The sequence below is a fragment of the Neoarius graeffei genome, chromosome 18, assembly GCF_027579695.1.
Source record: "Neoarius graeffei isolate fNeoGra1 chromosome 18, fNeoGra1.pri, whole genome shotgun sequence".
Lineage (NCBI taxonomy): Eukaryota > Metazoa > Chordata > Actinopteri > Siluriformes > Ariidae > Neoarius > Neoarius graeffei.
In genome coordinates, this window is record NC_083586.1 from 19,543,943 (window position 1) to 19,567,783 (window position 23,841).

General features: G+C 41.0%; 1 protein-coding gene across 9 annotated transcripts in view; it reads right to left on the minus strand.

Annotated features, from left to right (window-relative positions):
* radil (Ras association and DIL domains) overlaps positions 1–23,841 on the minus strand; it is a 43,752-nt gene that overhangs the window by 17,492 nt on the left and 2,419 nt on the right. For 5 of the 9 annotated variants that reach the window (XM_060898505.1, XM_060898503.1, XM_060898504.1 and 2 more), the window contains exons 2-10: positions 22,464–22,526; positions 17,053–17,620; positions 8,899–9,018; positions 6,673–6,932; positions 5,921–6,589; positions 4,590–4,627; positions 4,243–4,400; positions 3,891–4,006; positions 1,434–1,704 (exon numbers count right to left, since the gene is read on the minus strand). In XM_060898505.1, the coding sequence (XP_060754488.1) occupies positions 1,434–1,704; positions 3,891–4,006; positions 4,243–4,400; positions 4,590–4,627; positions 5,921–6,589; positions 6,673–6,932; positions 8,899–9,018; positions 17,053–17,587 (2,167 nt within the window). In that variant the 5' untranslated portion in view covers positions 17,588–17,620; positions 22,464–22,526. The remainder of the gene's footprint in view (positions 1–1,433; positions 1,705–3,890; positions 4,007–4,242; positions 4,401–4,589; positions 4,628–5,920; positions 6,590–6,672; positions 6,933–8,898; positions 9,019–17,052; positions 17,621–22,463; positions 22,527–23,841) is intronic. The other 4 variants (XM_060898501.1, XM_060898502.1, XM_060898507.1 and 1 more) reach the window with 3 other exon arrangements.

The window sequence follows — 23,841 nt, forward strand, 5'->3', positions numbered from 1 at the left end:
AGACTATCTGAGAACTTGGTCCATTTCCAGATTCCTCTGGTTGCAGTTGTGGCTCTTACTACAGAAACAGCAGATGTTCCACCTTGCTAATTGGAGATCTGGCTGTGATCGCTTGAATCCTGTTTAAGTTATTGTCTTTCATACGACATCAACATTAGTAGCTTTAATTTAAAGCTTTCAACATGCTGCTATGGAGATTTTAGTGTTCCTCTTTCATCATGTATGCTGTTCATTCAACCTTGATCCAATGGAAGAAGGATGGACTGGACAGACTAAAATTTATGGAGCAGGGAATTATTGCACTGGATATCTGCCAAAGCTTGAACCATAAATTCTTTGGATTTATTGCATGCTTCTGTTTGTCCATCCCAACCAACCTGCTAATGCGCTCTTGTCCCTCTCTGTTCACACTTGCTCACAGACCAGATTATGTATCTCTTGATTATAATTAAATAACTAATAAATGGTATAGCTGTCCAGACTGTAGCCTCAGAGTCCAGTTCTTGGATGACAGGAGAGGAACCCGATGTGGTGTTCTATTGGTGTACTCCATCCACCTCTGGATTTGTGCATTCTGAGATGCTTTTCAGCTCACCACAGCTGCAAAGAGTGGTTATTTTAGTCAATCCTGTCATGTCAAACCAGTTTGACACATCAATTATCCTCTGATGTATGTCAGTAAAATGTGTTTTGACCTGCAGAACTGGAGAGATCAGGAGTTTCTGAAATTACAAAGTTGCCACATTTATAATGTCTGTTAGCGCTGCTACAGTATTCGATTTGCCCCAGTGAAATATTTTTGCTGAATCTGCAGCAGTACAACACACAGTACAACCTTGAACGAGTGAGTAAGCAAGCGATTTCAGACAAATCGTATTTGTCTGTTGTTTCTGCTGGCTTCTTTTCCACTCCATGAGTGTTTGTATGTGTGTGGAAAAAAAAATGAGTTCACTGGCAACTCCACTCTGTTGTTTGGAGCAGCACATGACACTAGAGGTCATGCTAAACCCCTGCTGCAGCTCATCAGTCTCCATTCTCCACTTTCCCATTCTAATCCTATCCGTCCCTTTCACCTTCATGCTACCTGCCCTACTGCTCTCGTTCCCTCTCTTTCTCTATTATCACTGGGGCAGCTGTTGTCTACATGCTTAATGAAGACATATGACAGTGCAGATATGGCCTAGCATGCACATGAGTGTGCGCTTGTGGGTAGCGTGTGTGAGAGAGCCTGCATGTGCATAGACGTTACAGTCTCCAATATCAGTGTTTTGTAGTCGTCAGAGGTAAGGCTGTAAGTTTGCATGCAAAAGTTTTGTGGTGTCGCAATAATAAGCTACTGTACAATTGTCTTGCCATATGATTGTCTTATTAGGCAATTTAACAAACAGAGAGACACAGACAGAAAGTGATATATCTGGTTATCCATCCTGCACCTTTATCGATGAGTAGATTGAAGAGCGAGGCATTGGTGAAGAAGAACAGGTAGGCGAACATCTGGCTCTGGATCTCAACATGGACCTGATACTGTTGCATGAGATCAGCTGTGGTCTGAAAAACACAAAGAGTCCGACGTACTGCTTCGGGCATAACACACACACTGCACACACACGCCCGTGTGCCCGTCGCCCGCCGGCAAGCCTCCGACGATGACTCGCTTCCAAATGGGCTGCAGTCCAACAAGGCTGGCAACACCACATACAAGGACTGGAGGAAAAACGCACAAAAACACAACACACACACACACACACACACACTGACTGACAAATTCAAACAACCTTGAGGACACAATACAAGTACATAGACAATGGAGGAGAAGAAGTAAAGGATGATAAGAAAGATGATCACACCCACTCTGAGTTTCACATTTGGTTCTGTTCATAATTCAAGTCTGCAACTTGCCTTTGTTTGCATTTGATTTAATTCTGATTATTTTCAATAAAACAATCTGGCAACTCTGTCATTACCTGTCCTGCAAGATGCTTTTCCCCAGAGCATGGGACAGTGTCATTCCTGCCCCAATGGGCTTCTAGTACTGTTTGTTGCAGATTCCATTTTTGACCAATAAAAGTAGATAAAGAGAACCCAGTTAAACAAATGAGACAAAAATATTATACTTGGTCATTTATTTATTGAGGAAAATGTTCCAATATTACATATCTGAGTGGCAAAAGTATGTGAACCTTTGCTTTCAGGATCTGGTGTGACCCCCTTGTGCAGCAATAACTGCAACTAAATGTTTCCAGGAACTATTGATCAGTCCTGCACACCGGCTTGGAGGAATTTTAGCCCATTCCTCTGTACAGAACAGCTTCAACTCTGGGGTGTTGGTGGGTTTCCTCACATGAACCGCTCGCTTCAGGTCCTTCCACAACATTTCGATTGGATTAAGGTCAGGACTTTGACTTGGCCATTCCAAAACATTAACTTTATTCTTCTTTAACCATTCTTTGGTAGAACGACTTGTGTGCTTAGGGTCGTTGTCTTGCTGCATGACCCACCTTCTCTTGAGATTCAGTTCAAGGACAGATGTCCTGACATTTTCCTTTAGAATTTGCTGGTATAATTCAGAATTCGTTGTTCCATCAATGATGGCAAGCCATCCTGTCCCAGATGCAGCAAAACAGGCCCAAACCATGATACTACCACCACCATGTTTCACAGATGGGATAAGGTTCTTATGCTGGAATGCAGTGTTTTCCTTTCTCCAAACATAACGCTTCTCATTTAAACCAAAAAGTTCTATTTTGGTCTCATCCATCCACAAAACATTTTTCCAATAGCCTTCTGGCTTGTCCACATGATCTTTAGCAAACTGCAGATGAGCAACAATGTTCTTTTTGGAGAGCAGTGGCTTTCTCCTTGCAACCCTGCCATGCACACCATTGTTGTTCAGTGTTCTCCTGATGGTGGACTCATGAACATTAACCTTAGCCAATGTGAGAGAGGCCTTCAGTTGCTTAGAAGTTACCCTGGGGTACTTTGTGACCTTGCCAACTATTACAAGCCTTGCTCTTGGAGTGATCTTTTTGTTGGTCGACCACTCCTGGGGAGGGTAACAATGGTCTTGAAATTCCTCCATTTGTACACAATCTATCTGACTGTGGATTGGTGGAGTCCAAACTCTTTAGAGACGGTTTTGTAACCTTTTCCAGCCTGATGAGCATCAACAACACTTTTTCTGAGGTCGTCAGAAATCTCCTTTGTTCGTGTCATGATACACTTCCACAAACATGTGTTGTGAAGATCAGACTTTGATAGATCCCTGTTCTTTAAATAAAACAGGGTGCCCACTCACACCTGATTGTCATCCCATTGATTGAAAATGCCTGACTCTAATTTCACCTTCAAATTAACTGCTAATCCTAGAGGTTCACATACTTTTGCCACTCACAGATATGTAATATTGGATCATTTTCCTCAATAAATAAATTACCAAGTATAATATTTTTGTCTCATTTGTTTAACTGGGTTCTCTTTATCTCCTTTTAGGACTTGTGTGAAAATCTGATAATGTTTTAGGTCATATTTGTACAGAAATATAGAAAATTCTAAAGGATTCACAAACTTTCAAGCATAACGATATATATATATATATATATATATATATATATATATATATATATATATATATATATATATATATATATATATATATGAAATAGAATGTAGCAATGACAAAAACAAAATCATCCAGAATAGTCTGCTTCTGTAAGAAAGATGCTAACCTGACAACATCAGTTGTACGCATGGTGCTAATTTTCATGCTCAAAACTGGCTGCACCAGTTTAAGTTTAGTTTAGGCCACACGTACTACAGTATGATTGCTATGCAAACCATTCACACACGCACACACACAAAAAAAATCAGCAGCAGCTACAGCACTCTTTCACCTTTGTAATGTAGTAGACACACTGCTGAAATGTGTACATGATGACTTCCTCCAGAATAGTCATCACCTCTTCACTGGCTGATATTGTCGCCGAGAGGAGCGACTCTTTAGATCCAGCTGAAAGGGAAACAGAGAATAAATGTGATCAGAATAAAGAGTGACCAACGTATATTAAACGCATATTAAAGCCAGCAGCCAATCAGGAGAGAGAGAGCATGTTCAAGCCTCTGCTATTATTTTATAAGAGAAAAACAGACTGACAGATGAAAGTCAAACTTCTTGTGGGATTTATATTGTTGTGTATCATGAGTGTGGGCATGCATGTGTGTGTGTGTGTGCACGCGCGTGTATACCTTTGTTGTCCATCATTTCAATATTTTGCATGTATGTAGGTGATTTCTGCTGAATGAAGTACAGGATCTCGATGGAGTTCGCCATCCAAAAGAAAATGACCTGAAGATCCGGCACAAGGTCAGAGATGCTAAGCAGTGACAGGGAGGCTGGATCCTGACTGTATCACACACACACGCACGCACGCACACACACACAAACAGTTACTATAAACGTGATTACTGCATGGAGGAAAAAATAGCCAATAATACAATTATGCTTTGGTTGAATGGAGGTTTAAATAGAAATACAAGACCATGAAGAGACACGAGAACACACACACACACACAAGGTGGAATATGATACCTACTGCTGAGCTTGCTTCTGTGCCAATTCCTTTGTCTTCTCCTGTAACACATACACACACAACAATTAGTGTCATTAAAATTTGAATAGCTCTGAATAGCTTCATGTTGGAGGAATAATACCTCAGCCTTAGCACTATCTCTCTCTCTCCTCTTCTCATTCTCTTGCTGTTTTATTTGCCCAACTCTTCACTTAATATTCAGCCCGAACAAAACTGACCTTCTGTAATTGGATTTTAATAATTAATCAGTTAAGGGAGTGGGTGTGTGGTGCAGTCATTAAATGCTTTGGCATGCTTTCACAGGCATTCGGTCGATTCCCAAATTACGTGACACCCTTCCTCCTGCACTCTTCATGCTGACTAGCAGCAAAGGTAAATGTTAAGCCTATGGAGAACGAAGACAAGACGCCGAACGAGGCAGCTTTCTGACCTTCACACAGAAGACTCAGTCCCCTCTGAACAGCTGCTTGTTTTCCTTTTTGGCTTGTAATTAATTTAGTTAAATAGTGTGACACAATGGCACACAATGCCATGTTTTATATTTGTAAAAAAACTGGGGTCAAAATGGCACATTTTAAATATTAGAAGAATTTATTTGTTAAAAATGTTCAATTCAGGTCAAAACAGTGGACTGTAAACTACTGTAGGATTGTCGTGTTGTTACTGTTTCATTTGGGTCAAATTGGTGTATTTTAAACCCTTGTACTTTTGTAAAAAAATGTTCGATTTTGGTAAAACTCAAGCATTTTAATCTACCATAGGATTGTATTTGTGTAAAAAAGATTCAATTTGGGGGGCAGCATGGTGATGTAGTGGTCAGCACTATCGCCTCACAGCAAGAATATCCGGGTTTGAGCCCCGTGGCCGGCGAGGGCCTTTCTGTGTGGAGTTTGCATGTTCTCCCCGTGTCCGTGTGGGTTTCCTCCGGGTGCTCCGGTTTCCCCCACAGTCCAAAGACATGCAGGTTAGGTTAACTGGTGACTCTAAATTGACCGTAGGTGTGAATGTGAGTGTGAATGGTTGTCTGTGTCTATGTGTCAGCCCTGTGATGACCTGGCGACTTGTCCAGGGTGTACCCCGCCTTTCGCCCGTAGTCAGCTGGGATAGGCTCCAGCTTGCCTGTGACCCTGTAGAACAGGATAAAGCGGCTAGAGATAATGAGATGAGATGAGATTCAATTTGGGTCAAATGCTGTGTTTTAAACTATAATGGAACTGTATATTTGGTTAAAAAAAAACACATTAAATTTTTGGGTATCATATGGTTATATTTTTGTGAAAATGCACACTTTGTGTCAAAATAGAGCACTGCAACCAACCAAAGAGAAAACCAACCCATGCGATGCTCTGGATCTTCTTAGCGATTTTGAGGAGCAGTTTCCCGAAGCTGCCGGGTGGGAATGAAAGCGCTGAGTGTTGGATGCACAGGCAGAGCAGATATGCGGGAGTGAGCTTGTGATCGTCGCCGCTCGGCTCGATCAGCGTGAGCACCCGATTCACCAGCGCATCCTCTTGGGCTCGCTCAAACTCCAGCGCCAGCTTCCTCTTCTTTGGCCCCTTTGCACTCTTTGAGCTTTGCCGAAACCCCACCCACTCCCGTGGGGCAGCACCGCATGTCGGACATGCCTCCACATTTTTGGCACCGAGGGTGCGGAGGCGGGTCAGGGTGTGGCCAGGTAGTGGCTTGGCGCTTAGTGGGTCTCTGTATAGGAAGATATAATGGGCACCAAATGACAGCAGGTCGCCGTGACGCAGCGGAGTGGGACGCTCGATACGAGTGAAGTTGATCAACACGGTGCCGTGGCCGACCGGTTCCAGTAAGAGCCGATAGTCTGAGGAAAAGGAAGAAGAAGAGGACGAGGACGAGGAAGACGAGCGTCGGCGGCGTATGCGGCAGTGCAGTGGGAGAATGTCCGGAGATGACAGACAGATGTTTGGCCGCGTGCTTGCCGTCTCCTGACCTACCGTGTGCTGTTCTTTGTTCAGCAGGTAAACCAGGCAGTCCTGTCAGCACAATAAATGGATCAATACTACAACACCAAATCTGAAATTATTTTTGTATAGTGTGCACATGCTTAATCGCTCACTTGTCTGTTATATCCTTGGAGAAGCAGCAAATGAGGTGATTGGTAGAGGGAATGCTTGACTCCGCCCCCCTCTTTGCATCCATCTGAGCGTGCTCGGCCTGACACGGGCAGTGTAGAATAGCGCTTTGGTTCCTCCCCCACCACGCCCACTAGGTTGAGACTGGTCTCACTGAGGCTGCGGCAGAAGGACGAGCCATGCTGCAGGGTCATTGTTCCCTTAGCGCGGTTCCGCTGAAGTTTCCGTGCCTGTGCGTTTATATCTAACAGAAAGAAGTAGTTATTATCAAACTATCATCTTTCTTTATCATTACCAAGTAATCATATGGAGAGTGCGATCTGGCCAGAATGAAGGTTAAGGGCTGAGGCTTATAGCCTTAATGATGCAGACAAAATGCGCAAGAGCAACATTCTCGACATAGCACAGACAGAAGGCTGTGGTTCGCACATGATGACAATTTAAGAAAAAAAGAAACTCAAACAAAAAAGCGCCATGAGTGACCCTAGCCTAAATCAACCTGAATGTAACATGAATGTTACTGGGAACAACAGGTTTGTAAAAACTGTTGAATTATACAAAGTGCTTCCAGTTATCTGTAAAAGTTCTACCTCTTCATGTCCATCCCTAGATTCCAAACGCTGAATGCAGGAAAACATGCTGTCTCAGAAAAATTGTACTAGCGTACTCCGCTGAATGTGTATGTTGATGCATTATGGTTATAGCTCTATGAAATATTAATAAAGAGAAAGGTTTCAGATAAATATTTACAGAGAGTTTTACATTTCAGCTTGTCTTTGAGCCATGAGAGTTCTACATGCATTATAACATAGATTTCAAAAAATAAAAGAAAGAAAGAAAGAAAGAAAGAAAGAAAGAAAGAAAGAAAGAAAGAAAGAAAGAAAGAACAATCTTGGTGGCAGTTTGGTGATGTAGGAGGCGTTTAGTGATCGATATAAAGTAACTGCTGAAGATGAAGGAGCTATATCAGCTTTAGGGATGAGTGAGCGCTCTCTTGTTGGTGAAGGACACTGGGAGAGCCAAGTAATTATTATCCTCAGACATTATTTACCTTTAAGGTTTTGGAAATGGACTGTAAAAGTACGCTGTAGGTATTTATTACAGCAAATATCACAATATCTAGATTGGGATATAATGTGTTTATTTATGATAACATGCAAATGAAACGAAAATGTTTATAAGAAGACTGACATACAGTGCCTTGCAGAAGTCCCCCCCCCCCCCCCCCCCCGAACTTTTCCCACATGTTGTATTGTTACAACTTGGAACTAAAATCGACTCATTTGGTATAAACAGGTATTTGTTGATTGCGTAAGTATTCACACCCCTGGGTCAATGCCTGGTAGAACCACCTTTGCATCCCAGTTGTGTATTATTCCTCCCATTTTCACTCTGTGGGATGTTGAAGTTTGAAATATTTCTTTATAACCATATCCAGGCTGATACATTTCTAGAACTTTGTCCTGGACTTGTTTTAATTGCTCCTTTAGTTTTCATGATGCTGTCTGTTCAGGTAACAATCTTTGGGTGTGATGCTTGGACTGCACGCTGGTGAACTCCATTTCACTAATTATGTGAATTCTGATGACAACAGGGGTTTGGGTGTTCACAGCAATGGGAGGGTGAATACTTACATAAGCATCAATTCTTACACTGTTCATTGTAAATAATTTTGCAAACAATATTGATTTTTTCCACCTATTTCAACATTAAGGAATATTTTGTGTAGATTCATGATATATAATCCCAAATAGTGCATTATCCAGAGAAGCAACCATGATGCCACCATCACCATACTTCACTCTCAATTATGTCCACTTCAGTTCCACTGAAATGTGGTGAATATTGATGCAAGGCACTGTATAGCAGTAATGTACATAACAATGGTTACACAAAATAAGGGTATATTGGGTATGTACATTGGTGTGTAAATAGAAACAGGTACGCAGCATACTACAGCTGTACTAATAGTCACATTTATCACTAATACAACTGTGATCCAGACAATTAAACACATAGTTGGACAGAGAAACTAATTTCTGATCTTTTTTCTATGAAATGCAGCGTTTAATGATCACAATGACATTCACATAACTGCAATCAATTTTTTTTATGATCGTAGTGGAATGTGAAGGTGGAATATGCAGTGGAGTGTCAGGCAGGGCTTGGTGGGGCTGGTGGTAGACACCGTACCTGAGCACATTCCCCACCTTTAAGAGTCGGAGTGCTGGGTAGTACCATACGCCAGCCCCGGAGGGGACTCCGCTGGCATTTACCATGTCCCCCCTTACTCAGGGTGGATGTTAACACAGGGGAGTGTGTGTGAGGCCCTGGGGGCAGGTGCACAACACAACAGAGTAGAATACATCAATAAAACAGTAAAGAAAACACATTCACACACTCATGTACTTAATAAGGAGGAAGTTAGACACTGATATTTATAGTGTTTTAACCCAATTGTGTGGATGTAATCCATTTTTAAATGTGCGTTGTCACCACTACAAAGCTCCTGCATGAGTACAGGTCGTCGTCGACTTACGACTGCGTTTGGTTATGACTGACCGGTCGTAAACCGATCTGGTCGTAAGTAGGCCTGTGTTAAATGAACGTTAGTATATTGTGATGTGTAATGATATTGTAATCATCTTAAAGTCTTATTTTATCAACATTTTCTTATTTCATGACCTTGGCTCATTATTTGGTTGAAGTCAGACACTGCATACTACACTGCGTACAGTACAATTCGTTTAATATGTGCAAAACAAAAAATACGAAATACAGGTGTGAAAAATAGAAAACATTTTAGTTTGAAACATACCAAAATACAAATGTAAAACATAGCAAAATACAAAATTTAGTGACCGCTGGCATCACTGGTGCTTGGCTGTGGGTCGTCTACATCATCATCAGCTGTTGCAGTGCTCAGGCTGGCGGGAGCATTTGCTCGTTTCATAAACCAGGAGCTGGGGTGGAAACTGTATGACGGAGTGCGCAAGGGAGCGAGAGAGAGACTGCACATGTGCCTGGAGCTGGGGCGGAAACTGTATGACGGAGTGCGCGAGGGAGCGAGAGAGAGACTGCACATGTGCCTGGAGCTGGGGCGGAAACTGTATGACGGAGTGCGCGAGGGAGCGTGAGAGAGACTGCACATGTGCCTGGAGCTGGGGCGGAAACTGTATGATGGAGTGCGCGAGGGAGCGCGAGAGAGTCTGCGCATGTGCCTGGAGCTGGGGCGGAAACTGTTGTACGCAGCGAGAGGCGCTGCCTGGAGCTGGGGTGGAAACTGTATGACGGAGTGCGCGAGGGAGCGCGAGAGAGTCTGCGCATGTGCCTGGAGCTCGGGCGGAAACTGTATGACGGAGTGCTCGAGGGTGCGCGAGAGAGTCTGCGCATGTGCCTGGAGCTGGGGCGGAAACTGTATGACGGAGTGCTCGAGGGTGCGCGAGAGAGTCTGCGCATGTGCCTGGAGCTGGGGCGGAAACTGTTGTACGCAGCGAGAGGCGCTGCCTGGAGCTGGGGCGGAAACTGTCGTACGCTCAGCTGGGAAACACTTGCCAGTCATAACCAGACTTTCGTAAAGTCGATCGGTCGCAAGTCGCATAGGTCGTAAGTCGACGACTACCTGTATCTTCAATAGTTACACCACAAACACTAGATGCTGAGCCTAAACATGCAACCATAGTAATCAGGTCTAGCCTTCCTGTCTCTGACTGGTGGCTCACTGGTTTGACTATACACCCAGAGAAAAACAGATTCATGCACCATAATGTGTTGTAACATCTCTGTCTTTTTTTCCCATCGCAGATTTCTATGTGGAAAGATATCCTTCAGCTTCCTTCCATTAAGCCACCACATGTAAACGCATGAAGCTGCCAAGTAGGATCTCCAAGAGCTCCCTTGACACATCCACTATAGACTTAAGAGACTACAGAAACAAGTCTCCGGTATGAAATCTACCAGTGAATCGAGACACATTGCTAACGCCCTGGCACAAACGGAAAATTCTTCCAAGCTTGCTTCAAGACAGTGACTCTTCTTGAACAAGGTCTCGGCAGAAAGCTAGATCATTTACCAAGTGTCAATAAGCTGAACCTTCATTTAGACCTGTGGATGCATTGTTACCATTTTTCAGACCAAGAATAAATGCATATTTTTGTTTACTCGTACGTACTTTCATTTCGCTCTGTTAATGTTGCAATGCTAGCAATGAACTCTTCGTTATATGTTTAAGATGTTATAACGTTCAAACAGCACTTGTTATTTGAAGAGTTAGTTTTGCCCGCTCTTCATACTCAAACATCTCACAGCTATACTTCTTCCCAGGTGATTTCTGTGGTGATGACCAGATTATTCTTGGTTCGTGTTCACCTACCTTGTTTCTTCTCACTAGTTAATTAAATTCTCATCTTTTAATAACTTATCTGCCCTCTGTTTAAATTTGTACTCTGTTTGTCCATTTCATGATTATAGATTTTCCTTCTGTGTACTTGTCTACCTTTGTTTTGTCTACACGATAGATCATAATTACTGGATTACTGAAATGCACGTGTCCTGCCTCGAAATGTGACACTCAGCAATTTCATGAAGCCTCTCCTGGCATGTGAACCAAGGTCCTCAATTTGACACAATGTCCTCTGGCAGTCCTACCTTCTGGTAACTGGGAAAGCCGTGACAAAGTCCATTATGGCCAGGATTCTAGCATCGTTGCTTGTCCAAAGACAGGAAGTCAACCAGCAGCATGCTTGTTATAGACACTTTTCATAGCAGATGTGTTGAAATAAACGGTGTAAATGTTCGGAAACTGCCTTGTCATTGTGGAAACATTAGTGTTAATGTTGCAGCAACGTTATTCTGTCAGAACACCTACAAAACATGGCAAACTTGTTCTTAGAAACGTTACATTCAGAAATTAATCTGCGAGCTTAAAATGTTAGTTAGTTGGGTGTGTCATCCTGCCCATTGTGGAATTATCTTAATCCAAGTAGTAAGCAGACTAGGAACAAAAAAAGGCATTGTTTCATAAAAATGCTAGTGTAGGGCTGTGCGATATATCGAATATACTCGATATATCGCCGAAAATTCTGTGTGCGATACATAAAATTATTATATCGTAACTATCGAGTATTTTATGGTCATCTTCCGACTTGCGCTTGTTTCGTGTTTGTTGCGTTTGTTTAAAACATTTTCCGGTGGTTTTCTCCCTGTCCCTCAGGCCGTAACGTGAGAGGCTGCCTAAGGGTAAAGACAACAATAACGTCGCACACTCGCCAACCAATCCCGGGCGACATCTCGGTGCTGAAAGGAACTTCCGGGAAGATTTTCTAGTTTCGGTTGTGTTGCGGTTTTAAGTGCGTTTTGGCGGGTTCTGAACATATTTTGGGCTGGAAAACATCAGCAGTATCTGGCAACACTGCCGGCGGGAAGATTTCCTAGCTCCGGTTTACAGCGCTGACTCAGTTCGTGCAATCGCTGGTGTTGCATAGGCTACCGTGTAAGCTCTGTCAATTTCAGCGACAAATTAAAAATGGAAGCGGACGAATTGGTTCCTAAAAGAACTAGTAAGGGGTCAGTCATCTGGCATTTTTTGGATATCGCGAGGAGGACGTGGAACAGCAAATGCCAATTTGTAAAGTGTGCAAAAAAACCTGTCATCACGAAAGGCAGCAGCACGACAAATATGTTCCATCACCTGAAACTCACCTGGTACAGTATGAAGAGTCTCTTAAACTCTGAACTACTTGCCCACGAGCTAAAACCCCCCACGAGCTAAACAAATGACCATAGCGGCCTCGTTCTCCAAAGCCACCCATATGAGAAAACGAGTCCGAGATGGAGAGCTATAACAGATGCAATCACTAGCGTCATTGCTGAAGACATGATCCTGATTAGTACAGTGGAAAAAACAGGCTTCCAAAAATTACTAAACACACTCGATCCCAAACATGAGTTGCCTGTTCGCAGACATTTTACAAAGAAGTCAATACCGGAATTATACACATCTGAGAGGCAGAGCTGGAAAACACTCAGTTCAAAAGTGTGCAAAGAGAAAAATTGTTTTGCAGATCTCTCTCTTCTCTCCCTCAATCTCTCTCTCTATTGTGAATGTTCCAGTGGTTCTCAGTAGTCAGGTTAATAGCTTGGAGATCTATTTTTTAAAATAATTTAATGAATGAGCACTTTTCTTATTTAGGCTAAATGTCTTTCTCAGTGTTGAGCTTGCATTTTATTGAGTCGAGCTCTGAGCAGCTCTGTATTGTACGGCCCCTTTGTTGCAATTTTCAAGATTGTTTTTGCAGTTTGTGCCACATCTTTGTTGAATAAAAATAGTCTTATTTCAATTCAATTGTGATTAATCACTAACATGAAAATTTAAAATGTGTTGTTGAAAACCACCTGTAAAGTTAACCAAGAATGTTATTTAATCTGCAGGGATTGTAGTGAAAACAGTAAAGAGTAAAAGTTAGATTTCATGTGGTCCTTTAGAGGAGATTTCAATATATCGAGATATATATCGTATATCGTGAAATGGAGAAAATGTATCGGGATATTCATTTTTTCCCATATCGCACAGCCCTATGCTAGTGCTAAATTAAGTACATGTAGCTACACAGTTTTAGACAATTTTACTTAAAATGGTCTTATTTAAATAAGTATAAGTAAGGAATAAATCACTTGCAGTAAGTTAGTTCCTATTACCACTTGAGTTATAAAAAGCATTGACACTGGAGACTCCTTCCATTAAGGTTAAATAAACGTCTTCTTCCAGAAATCCTCACCATATCAATGACTTTTTCTTTAAGTAATAAAACATTTTAATTCTATTGTTATTAGCCTTATATTATGTACTGTAGATTTTAAGCATTATGTTAAACCAACCAATCAGAATTGAGAATTCGACAACAGTGTGGTCCAAATAGTCTTTCAGACATTATTGATGAGATGGTGGTGTCAGTGTGTGTTGTTAAATAGTTCAGCACACTCTAAAAAATAAAGGTGCTTCAGTGGTTCTTCAAATCTCTGGATGGTTCCATGGAGAGTCAAAACTCTGTAATGAACCATTACATTATGCGAAAGGTTCTTCACATTGGAAATGGTTCTTCAGAGCCTGGCATTCTCTTACCATTTGCTGGTCAATGCACATAGGCTATGTTTACACAAATCTGTCTTCACTGCTCAAACAAATGGTTTAAATGGTTCTTTAAAGAACTTTTGCATGAACGGTTCTTTGAAGCCCTGAAAAAGGTTCTTCTATGGCATCGCCCTGAAGAACCGGTACTGGCCCCATTATTTTTTAGAGTGCACTGTGCATCCCTGCCACCTGGTGTGTTTGGTGTGTGTGTCATTGTGTAAATGCGGCTTAGCAATAGTAAGCTGCAAGCGTAATCTCTCCACGTGTCCATCTTCGCTCATCCATAGCCCTTTCCAAATCCACGGCACATCCTGTCAAATCCGTGTTGCACAAACATTTTGAAGGAATCTGTATCAACAAATACAGTACCAAAGGACGAAAATATCAAGTAACAAGTCCAGCTTGTGCAGGTGAATAACGAAGCGTTTCCGATTCTGGTTTAACAAAGGCTAGCCGCACAAATATGGGAGCTTCCTTCAGCGTAATTCTAGTTTATCAGTTCAGCAGCAGAGCTGCAGACCGTCTGCGTAAACACCCAACCACAAACACACAGACACAGGCTTTATGGGGCCAAGAGAAAAAGCCGAGGATAAATTATCCTGAGTAACATTGCGGATATTGATTTTGACCTCCACTTTGTGTTTTGGCTCAATGGCCACCTTGTTAAATTCCTAATTTAGCACGATAGCAAACAAAAGAAGAGGAGAAGGAGCGAGAAAGACGGAGGCGAACGACAGAATAAATAAGCTAACATTATGAAAATTTCTGTATGAAAATAAGGAAATATTCATTTGGGCTTCCTTCTTGATGAATAGGAGCATGCAAATCTGAATATTCAAACTGCGCATGGGGGAAAAAATGCATTAAAATGCATTCACGGTGTATTCCAGAAACAACTCTGTATTTGCATTATACGGTTATTATAACCATGAAGAATGAAACATTAATAATCTGGGTATCTGAATGGTGCAAACAGTAGCAGGAGTGATGGCAGAGAGATGAAGACTGTGGGCTATGCTGCTTCTTTTCTTCCTGCCCGAGTGCAAACAAGTCTCTGGAGATTCGTCGTGGCTTTAGTGAATGCTGAGGCAGACAGTACAACTGAGGAGAGATGGGGAGGGGGTAAACGAAGAGAGGAGGGCAAAAACAGTATAGATAGCTCTTCAGGCTTTGGAAGATCCAGCAAGTTTGACACCTTGAGCAAAAAAAAAAAAAATAGAGAATGCAAAGCCTTTTATAAAAGTAGTAAGTAGTATTATCATGTGATGATAAACTTTAATAGGTGGTTAAATTACAAATAAGAAAGTGAGCATCTGGTAGTTTTATATTGGCAACACGTATAAAGTTAAACATTCTCATAAAGGAAAAGCTATAAATATTACACTGACAAGATACTATGATTCCCAGAGCTGCTAATCTTTACGCTTTTTGCGTCGGTGCGCTGCAATTTAACATCTGAATACATTAGTGCGACTTATGACTCAAAAATGCTCCAAATAAGCAGTCTCATTAGAGTCTCTAATGCCGCTTTTCCACTACAAACGCGGCTGAGTCGGGCTGAGCCGTGCCGTGCTGAGTCGGGCTGAGTGGGGCTGTTGGAGTTGCATTTCGACTACAACCGCGCTGAACCGTGCTGGCTGGAAGTGGGTGGACACAATGGGTGGAGTTAGCGAAAGTGGGTGGACGTCAGGTGATGTCGTTAAGCAGCGCAAACAGTGACATCAGTGAGCTTTTAAGCGGTAGTCTCACGACCCGAATAGTAAACAATAAACATGGAAGACATGGAGTCGTTAGTGTTGCTGGTCTTGGTGCTGTGGCTTGTTGTCACCGACAACGCCAACAGATACTGGCAAGAGCGTATAGATGAGGCGAGGCGCATAAGGCTTCAGAAATTCTCGTAATTCGTAATTCTTCTCCTTCCGGGTTTGCGGTGTTTACAGATCCCAGCGCGCTCGCGGGGAGTGTGTGGGCATGTGAGGACACTCCTCCTGACCAATCAGTGCACAGGGGAGTGTCTGCTCACGCCCCCAACCTCACTCGGCACGGTTTGGCTCGCTTCAGCCCCACTCCAAAACGGTGCGAGTTTTAGGGGCTAAGCAGGGCTGAAGCGAGCTGAGTCGTGCTGTTCTTTGGTAGTCGAAATGCGAGCCGTGTCGGGCTGAAGTGAGCTGAAGCGAGCTGAAGTGAGCTGAAAAAGGGTAGTGGAAAAGGGCCATAAGAAAACTCTGTAATGTTAACCAACAGTGCACCTGGAAGCCCCGCCCACTTCCTCCATCTCACATGCTCTTGACTTGAACTCAGTTTCTGGAGAACGTTTTGAGTTACGTTTTTTTTTTTTAATGGTAAATCACGAGCGGGGGAGGAAAAAATCAATAAAGCCTCTTCAGGACAGAGGACGAGGTGGCAACAATGCAAACAAGGAAATCCAAGCAGAGAGAGAAAACAGAATTTTACCACAAAATCGCCAATGCATGTCTTTTTTCAGATTTGTGCCAAGCAAGAGAAAGAAATCTGCAAGGAAAAAGTTCAGCGTGAGAGCTACTACGGCCCTGCCCACTTCTTTTCTATTGGCTGGTAAATTCACGTCACTCTAAGCTACCAGAAGCGAATTGACCTTTTCACGTTTGGCGCCCTTAGCAATTCAGTGAATCAGCTTTTCCGCAGAGTGAATTTTATTCATGTTCACTCCGAATGCTGTTTAAGCGGAAATAGCAGAAACGCATAGTTTTGCAGGCGTCTCACAAGTCAAAAGTCGTAAATACCACGGCTAAACTGTAATTGTTGGCATGTCTGGATTAGAGATCATAAATTTTCTTCAGACTTCATTAAATCCTATGAATTCCTGATTACTCATTAGCAGATCACTGAAAATGATTCTATGGTGAAGTGGAAACAAAACATGCTAATAAACAAAAATATCCTAAATGTGCTTGTGTTTATATGAGACAGTTTTCTGCTCAAGTCTGGATTACGCTGATTGATGACGTAAACCGCTCAGAACGTAGTCATTTTCTTAAACTGCAGGTCTATCGTTAGAAGACTGGATCAATGTAGATTTGCACACAGAGACACATTATCACACAGCCTGTTAAAGAATTCGTCTGAGAATTTTTGGGATTGCCTCGTACAGAGTGAAGTAATAATTTTAAATGAGTGTAGTCGAAAGAAACAGTGGTGAAATATTTGTTTGTTTGTTATTCTAGTTGCTTTCATATTGTCCATGCATGTTGGTTACCTGCAGTTACCGTGTCTTTCTCTTTAGCTGCCAGCTCCTCTACTTCAGCCCTCCGCCTGAGCTCGAAGCGCCTTGCGAATCCTTCCTTTGGCTTCCAGAGCTCCTGCAGAAGGAGAGGCTTCTCATTGCTGCCCAGTGCCCGCAAGCACTCTGTCCTCCACCGTCGCTCAGGGCCCTCGAACCGCCCAATCACATCACATAGCACATAGCTACTGGCTGAACCTTTGCTCAGTGAGTAGCGCTCCAGTGCCTCTTTTATGAGCTCCTGTGCGCTGGAACGTGGAGTAGCCAAAACGCTCTTGTAGTTAGCCCCGGCGCTGATTTCATCTCCAAAGATCTTGAGAACACCTGGAGCTGAGGTCTGCGTGGAGAGTTCAGCTGGGTCGTCCCGCACTTGCTCAGGCAGGTCGGTAACCGAGCGACGGTCCCGGTAGCTCAGAGTCCGGTACAGGACCTGCGTGATGGTGCGGCTCTGGCGCTTCAGACGGCTCTTTGAGGGCAGTGACATGCTGGCTGAAGAGGAGCCGTAGAACATGGTGCCAAAGCTTTCTGGTTGGAGGGACTAGGACTGAGAGAACCACAGGGGACATAAAGGTTAATCAAGGAAGCAATGGACAACAGTGGTTCCAAATTCATGTCTTACAGATCTTGGGCCTTGCAGCAGGATACTAAAGGTCTTATGGAATTTGGTTTCGGTCCTAATCTAACACACCTGAAGCAAGGCGTGTTAACTAGACTCAGAGCTGGATATTAGAACCAGGTGTAACACCTCAATCGGATTGGAATTATCAAACATTTCATTCATATGCTTGGTCAGGAGTGAGCAAGAAAGTGTGAGATCTGATGGATGATATTTAACTTGGAAAGTGAAAGTCAGGGCTTCTCCAGGACTAGGATTCTAATGTTCGAGTTTGTTGTCAGTTGCATATACTGTACAATGACAATGTAGGTCTGTCTATGCTGCATTCATTCGTTTGTCATTTTAGAAATTATATAGAGACATTATATATGTTTGACTCAGTTTTGGCTTTTCTTCCCTATTGTATGAATGAATCACATGAATGACCCGGGTGTAAATCAGTAAGTACTGGGTAGCTGGTAGCAAAAAGAGTGTAGATTAAAGCTTACCATTAGTGCCTGGTGTACGACTGAGCCATTCTCAGAAAATGTGACAAATTCAGTTTTAAACATGAAGGTTGTTTTTTCTCTAAAACCATTAATCCTGACCCTGGATTATAAATTTATTTTAAGAAAGAATTTAACAGAGCAGTAAAAAAAAATTATATATATATATATATATATATATATATATATATATATATATATATATATATATTTTTTTTTTTTTTTTTTTTTTTTTTTTGAGACAACTTGTCTGCATTTGCAAAAATTTTATTGAGCCTAAATATACCAAAAGGTCATTACCGCCATGTGTCTAAATGAGGGTTAGTGAAATTTGAATAAAAATAATTCCGTTGTTTTTAATTTTATTTTCACTTTTCTTTCTGATGCCTCTGTACCTTCACTTTTTATTGTGAAAAATATCATGAGCTTTGCTTCAACTGTTTTTGGTGTATGGTCTAAAATATAGGCACAAGAATGTGTACTTTCTTGATGTCTTTACCGTTACCCATATGGTAAAATCATGCTGTAACTCAGGGCTTTGACAATAAAGGGCAGTGCAGCAACATGAGGAAGGACCAGGATGTTGAGCAGCCATTTTGAAAAAATCCCTGGTGCATGAATGTTGCAATCCAGACTACTGATCAGGTAAATATGAAATTTCGAGATGTCAGGGAAATTAACTGTCTTTGCCATTACCCCCAAATGATAAAAATAATGATGCTGCATGTTGAAAAAGTTTAGTTAGCCAAGCAGCAAGTTAGGATGGGATAATAAATGCATAATTTGTTTATCTTTTTTTCTGCACTCAGTGACCCAAAAATGCCATGAGATGTCTTTACTGTTACTCTATAGTGGTGCCATCAAGTTGCATGTCCATGAGTACTATGCGATACTCTTTACAAAAATTTTTAGAATGTCTTTACCATTACTCGTCACATTTTCTGAGAATGGCCCGGCTAACAAGAATAACTATACGCTTTTCAGAAGTAGTAAAAGAAAGATGACATGCTGACAGGATTTTCCACAATTTTAAAAATATTTAAGCTTTGTGATGTTAGCTAGCATTTCAATTAATATAGGTGAGTCATTTTCAACAGTCAAAATTTGTCAGGTTGACTCTGTTCATGCTGAGTTGTACCTCAGGGGGCAATGCACCAAATGAATGCAACGTACATGGACCTGGAATACTATACATAGAATTCTCTTGAACTGTAGTAATGAAACTATCAAAAATTGAAGTTTATTTTCCTGTTATTGTCCACTCATATTGAAACTCAGCAACTTTGAAGAAGGCGCCGCCCTTTCCACAATCACACCATGTTATCTAGCCATAAAATGTATTATGTGTTGTGATACACATGTCAATTTTCAAAAATAGAAAGCTACAAAAATATATATCCACATTCACTGGATATGAGCAATCGCATGCTCCGATTGACTACTCTACTACCAGGCTATCAGCTCATATACCGTGAGTAGAGAAAAACAAAATGGTGGAGTGTGTTGCTGAACCAACCGAGGACGAAATAAAAACTCTACTTGAAAACAAAACCCTAAAAAATACAAACAACAAAAAAGCACCAAAATATTGAATAAAAGTATTTGATGGTAAGAGCATACAGTATCTTTTCTTTATTTTTCAAGAATTATTATTAGAGCATTTGTCATAAATCGCTATTATGCATGTACCGGTATGCAATTTGTCACATGTTCGCTAAGCGGAAATGATTAGGTCGGACACGGACATTTTGTATAAAGTTTTTATTTATTGAATTTGCAAAAAAAATAAAAATGCTGTTTCTGTGGATATAATAAAACAGTTATTCCACTCAATCTCATCATACATGGCTTATAGCCAACTCAGTGCTACATACTTCATCAGCTCATGTATGACTCAATTTCATGGAATAACTGTTTTTTATATATATATATATATATATATATATATATATATATATATATATATATATATATATATGGACACGAGAGTTTTACTGGGAAATCCACTACTTGTATTTTTCATATGAGCTCCATTCAGGACATGGAGAACCAAAATCATGACATAAATCTCTATATGTCACTCGTGAGGAAATCGATGAATTGTTTTGATAAATTTGGGGACTTTTTGTTTGTGAATGTGTCAATATAATAAAAAGAAAATCATAGGTTGGCTTGAACATATGAAGGTTTATCTTCTCGTGTTGAAAAACTCACATTTTTTCATACAAAATACATCATGGATCTGAGTGACATATTTCCCCATATTTCACTCTGATCATGTCACTGCCAGTGTTTTCCCATGCATTAAAAATTAAAATTCTTTTGATTTACTTGCGTTGTTGTTTTTTTGTGGATGTGTCCATAGAATATAAAGAACATTACACAGTGGCACGAAGATATGAAGTTTATCTTCTCATGGTGAAAAATATTTCATGTGTTCGCTTCGCTCACTCATGATACATACATTCACCACTCGAAGATAAACTTCATATCTTTGTGCCACTGTGTAATATTCCACCTCTCTCATATATATATATATATATATATATATATATATATATACAGTGAAAGTTTGTGAACCCTTTAGATTTTTCTACATTTCTGCATAAATATGACCTAAAACATCATCACATTTTCACACAAGTCCTAAAAGTAGATAAAATGAACCCAGTTAAACAAATGAGACAAAAATATTATACTTGGTAATTTATTTATTGAGGAAAATGTTCCAATATTACATATCTGTGAGTAGCAAAAGTATGTGAACCTCTAGGATTAGCAGTTAATTTGAAGGTGAAATTAGAGTCAGGTGTTTTCAACCAATGGGATGACAATCAGGTGTGAGTGGGCACCCTGTTTTATTTAAAGAATAGGGATCTATCAAAGTCTGATCTTCACAACACATGTTTGTGGAAGTGTATCATGGCACAAACAAAGAAGATTTCTGAGCACCTCAGAAAAAGCGTTGTTCATGCTCATCAGGCTGGAAAAGGTTAAAAAACCATCTCTAAAGAGTTTGGACTCCATCAATCCACAGTCAGACAGATTGTGTACAAATGGAAGAAATTCAAGACCATTGTTACCCTCCCCAGGAGTGGTCGACCAACAAAGATCACTCCAAGACCAAGGTGTGTAATAGTCGGTGAGGTCACAAAGGACACCAGGGTAACTTCTAAGCAACTGAAGGCCTCTCTCACATTGGCTAATGTTAATGTTCATGAGTCCACCATCAGGATAACACTGAACAACAATGGTGTGCATGGCAGGGTTGCAAGGAGAAAGCCACTGCTCTCCAAAAATAACATTGCTGCTCATCTGTAGTTTGCTAAATATCATATGGACAAGCCAGAAGGCTATTGGAAAAATGTTTTGTGGACAGATGAGACCAAAAGAGAACTTTTTGGTTTAAATGAGAAGCGTTATGTTTGGAGAAAGGAAAACACTGCATTCCAGCATAAGAACCTTATCCCATCTGTGAAACATGGTGGTGGTAGTATCATGGTTTGGGCTTGTTTTGCTGCATCTGGGCCAGGACGGCTTGCCAGCGTTGATGGAACAATGAATTCTGAATTATACCAGCGAATTCTAAAGGAAAATGTCAGGACATCTGTTCATGAACTGAATCTCAAGAGAAGGTGGGTCATGCAGCAAGACAACGACCCTAAGCACACAAGTCATTCTACCAAAGAATGGTTAAAGAAGAATAAAGTTAATGTTTTGGAATGGCCAAGTCAAAGTCCTGACCTTAATCCAATCAAAATATTGTGGAAGGACCTGAAGCAAGCAGTTTATGTGAGGAAACCCACCAACATCCCAGAGTTGAAGCTGTTCTGTTCAGAGGAATGGGCAAAAATTCCTCCAAGCCGGTGTGCAGGACTGATCAACAGTTACCGGAAACGTTTAGTTGCAGTTATTGCTACACAAGGGGGTCACACCAGATACTGAAAGCAAAGGTTCACATACTTTTGCCACTCACAGATATGTAATATTGGATCATTTTCCTCAATAAATAAATGACCAAGTATAATATTTTTGTTTCATTTGTTTAACTGGGTTCTCTTTATCTACTTTTGGGACTTGCGTGAAAATCTGATGATGTTTTAGGTCATATTTATGTAGAAATATAGAAAATTCTCAAGGGTTCACAAACTTTCAAGCACCACTGTGTATATATATATATATATATATATATATATATATATATATATATATATATATATATATATAAAACCGAGCATGCTATTTTCCTGACTAAACAGTGATGAAGAAATGAGTTTCCAACAAACCTTTCTGTAAAGTTTTTTTTTTCTCTTCAGAGCATCTTCACAGGGAAATTAATGACTTCAATTCTAAAAACATCAGAAAACTAGATTTATGGTTTGATTAAGAATGCAAATTTATGCATATTTAATTAGACAAAGCAGCATTTTTTAAAATTTCCCTATTCGCCTGTAGTGTCTTGTTGTGAATTAATCTCATGAGTGTCATGCGATGACACACACACAAGAGACAGGATGGGCCTGTCTGAAAGCAAACATGGATGTTGCCAACTATTTGATGGAAAACTGGCTAATGGAAACTCGGTATATGAGAATAATGGAGCTGGCTGGCTGTTATCTCTGGACACAGGATTTGTTTCAATCTCTTACAAACACTGCGTTTAACTACTCATCTAAAATAAAGTGTCTGGTAGCAGAAAAACTACGGATATGTGATACGGAGCAAAAGAGCACATTGTGATACACTGCTAGAAACTCATGATTAAAGATTTGCCTTGTTTGACCAAGTTATTATTATTATTATCTCATCTCATCTCATTATCTGTAGCCGCTTTATCCTGTTCTACAGGGTCGCAGGCAAGCTGGAGCCTATCCCAGCTGACTACGGGCGAAAGGCGGGGTACACCCTGGACAAGCCGCCAGGTCATCACAGGGCTGACACATAGACACAGACAACCATTCACACTCACATTCACACCTACGGTCAATTTAGAGTCACCAGTTAACCTAACCTGCATGTCTTTGGACTGTGGGGGAAACCGGAGCACCCGGAGGAAACCCACGCGGACACGGGGAGAACATGCAAACTCCGCACAGAAAGGCCCTCGCCGGCCACGGGACTCGAACCCGGACCTTCTTGCTGTGAGGCGACAGCGCTAACCACTACACCACCGTGCCGCCCATTATTATTATTATTTTTCTTATCACATATCAACACACCCACAGAAAATAAAATTTGTTAATTCATTCAACATGTTCAATTCACTCTGCCTTAAGTGCAGCACTGAGACAAATGTTTGTTTTTTTGTTTTTGTTTCACAGATCACACTCATCAACAAACCCGCAACCCAACAAATCACACTGATGTAAAAGAAAAGAAATTAAATGAACAAACAAAATCAAACCCACTAAAATGTTTGCTTGTGTCCTCATTTATATTTTGCAATGGCCAAAACTGCAACAACAATAACCTCAGATCTGAGTTCAATAAAATAAAATAAGAAGTTTATTCTTTTTTAAATCATTAGTAACAAACCCATAAAAATCATCTGGATCATCTGACAGACAGACAGACAGACAGACAGACAGACAGACAGACAGATAGATAGATAGATAGATAGATAGATAGATAGATAGATAGATAGATAGATAGATAGATAGATAG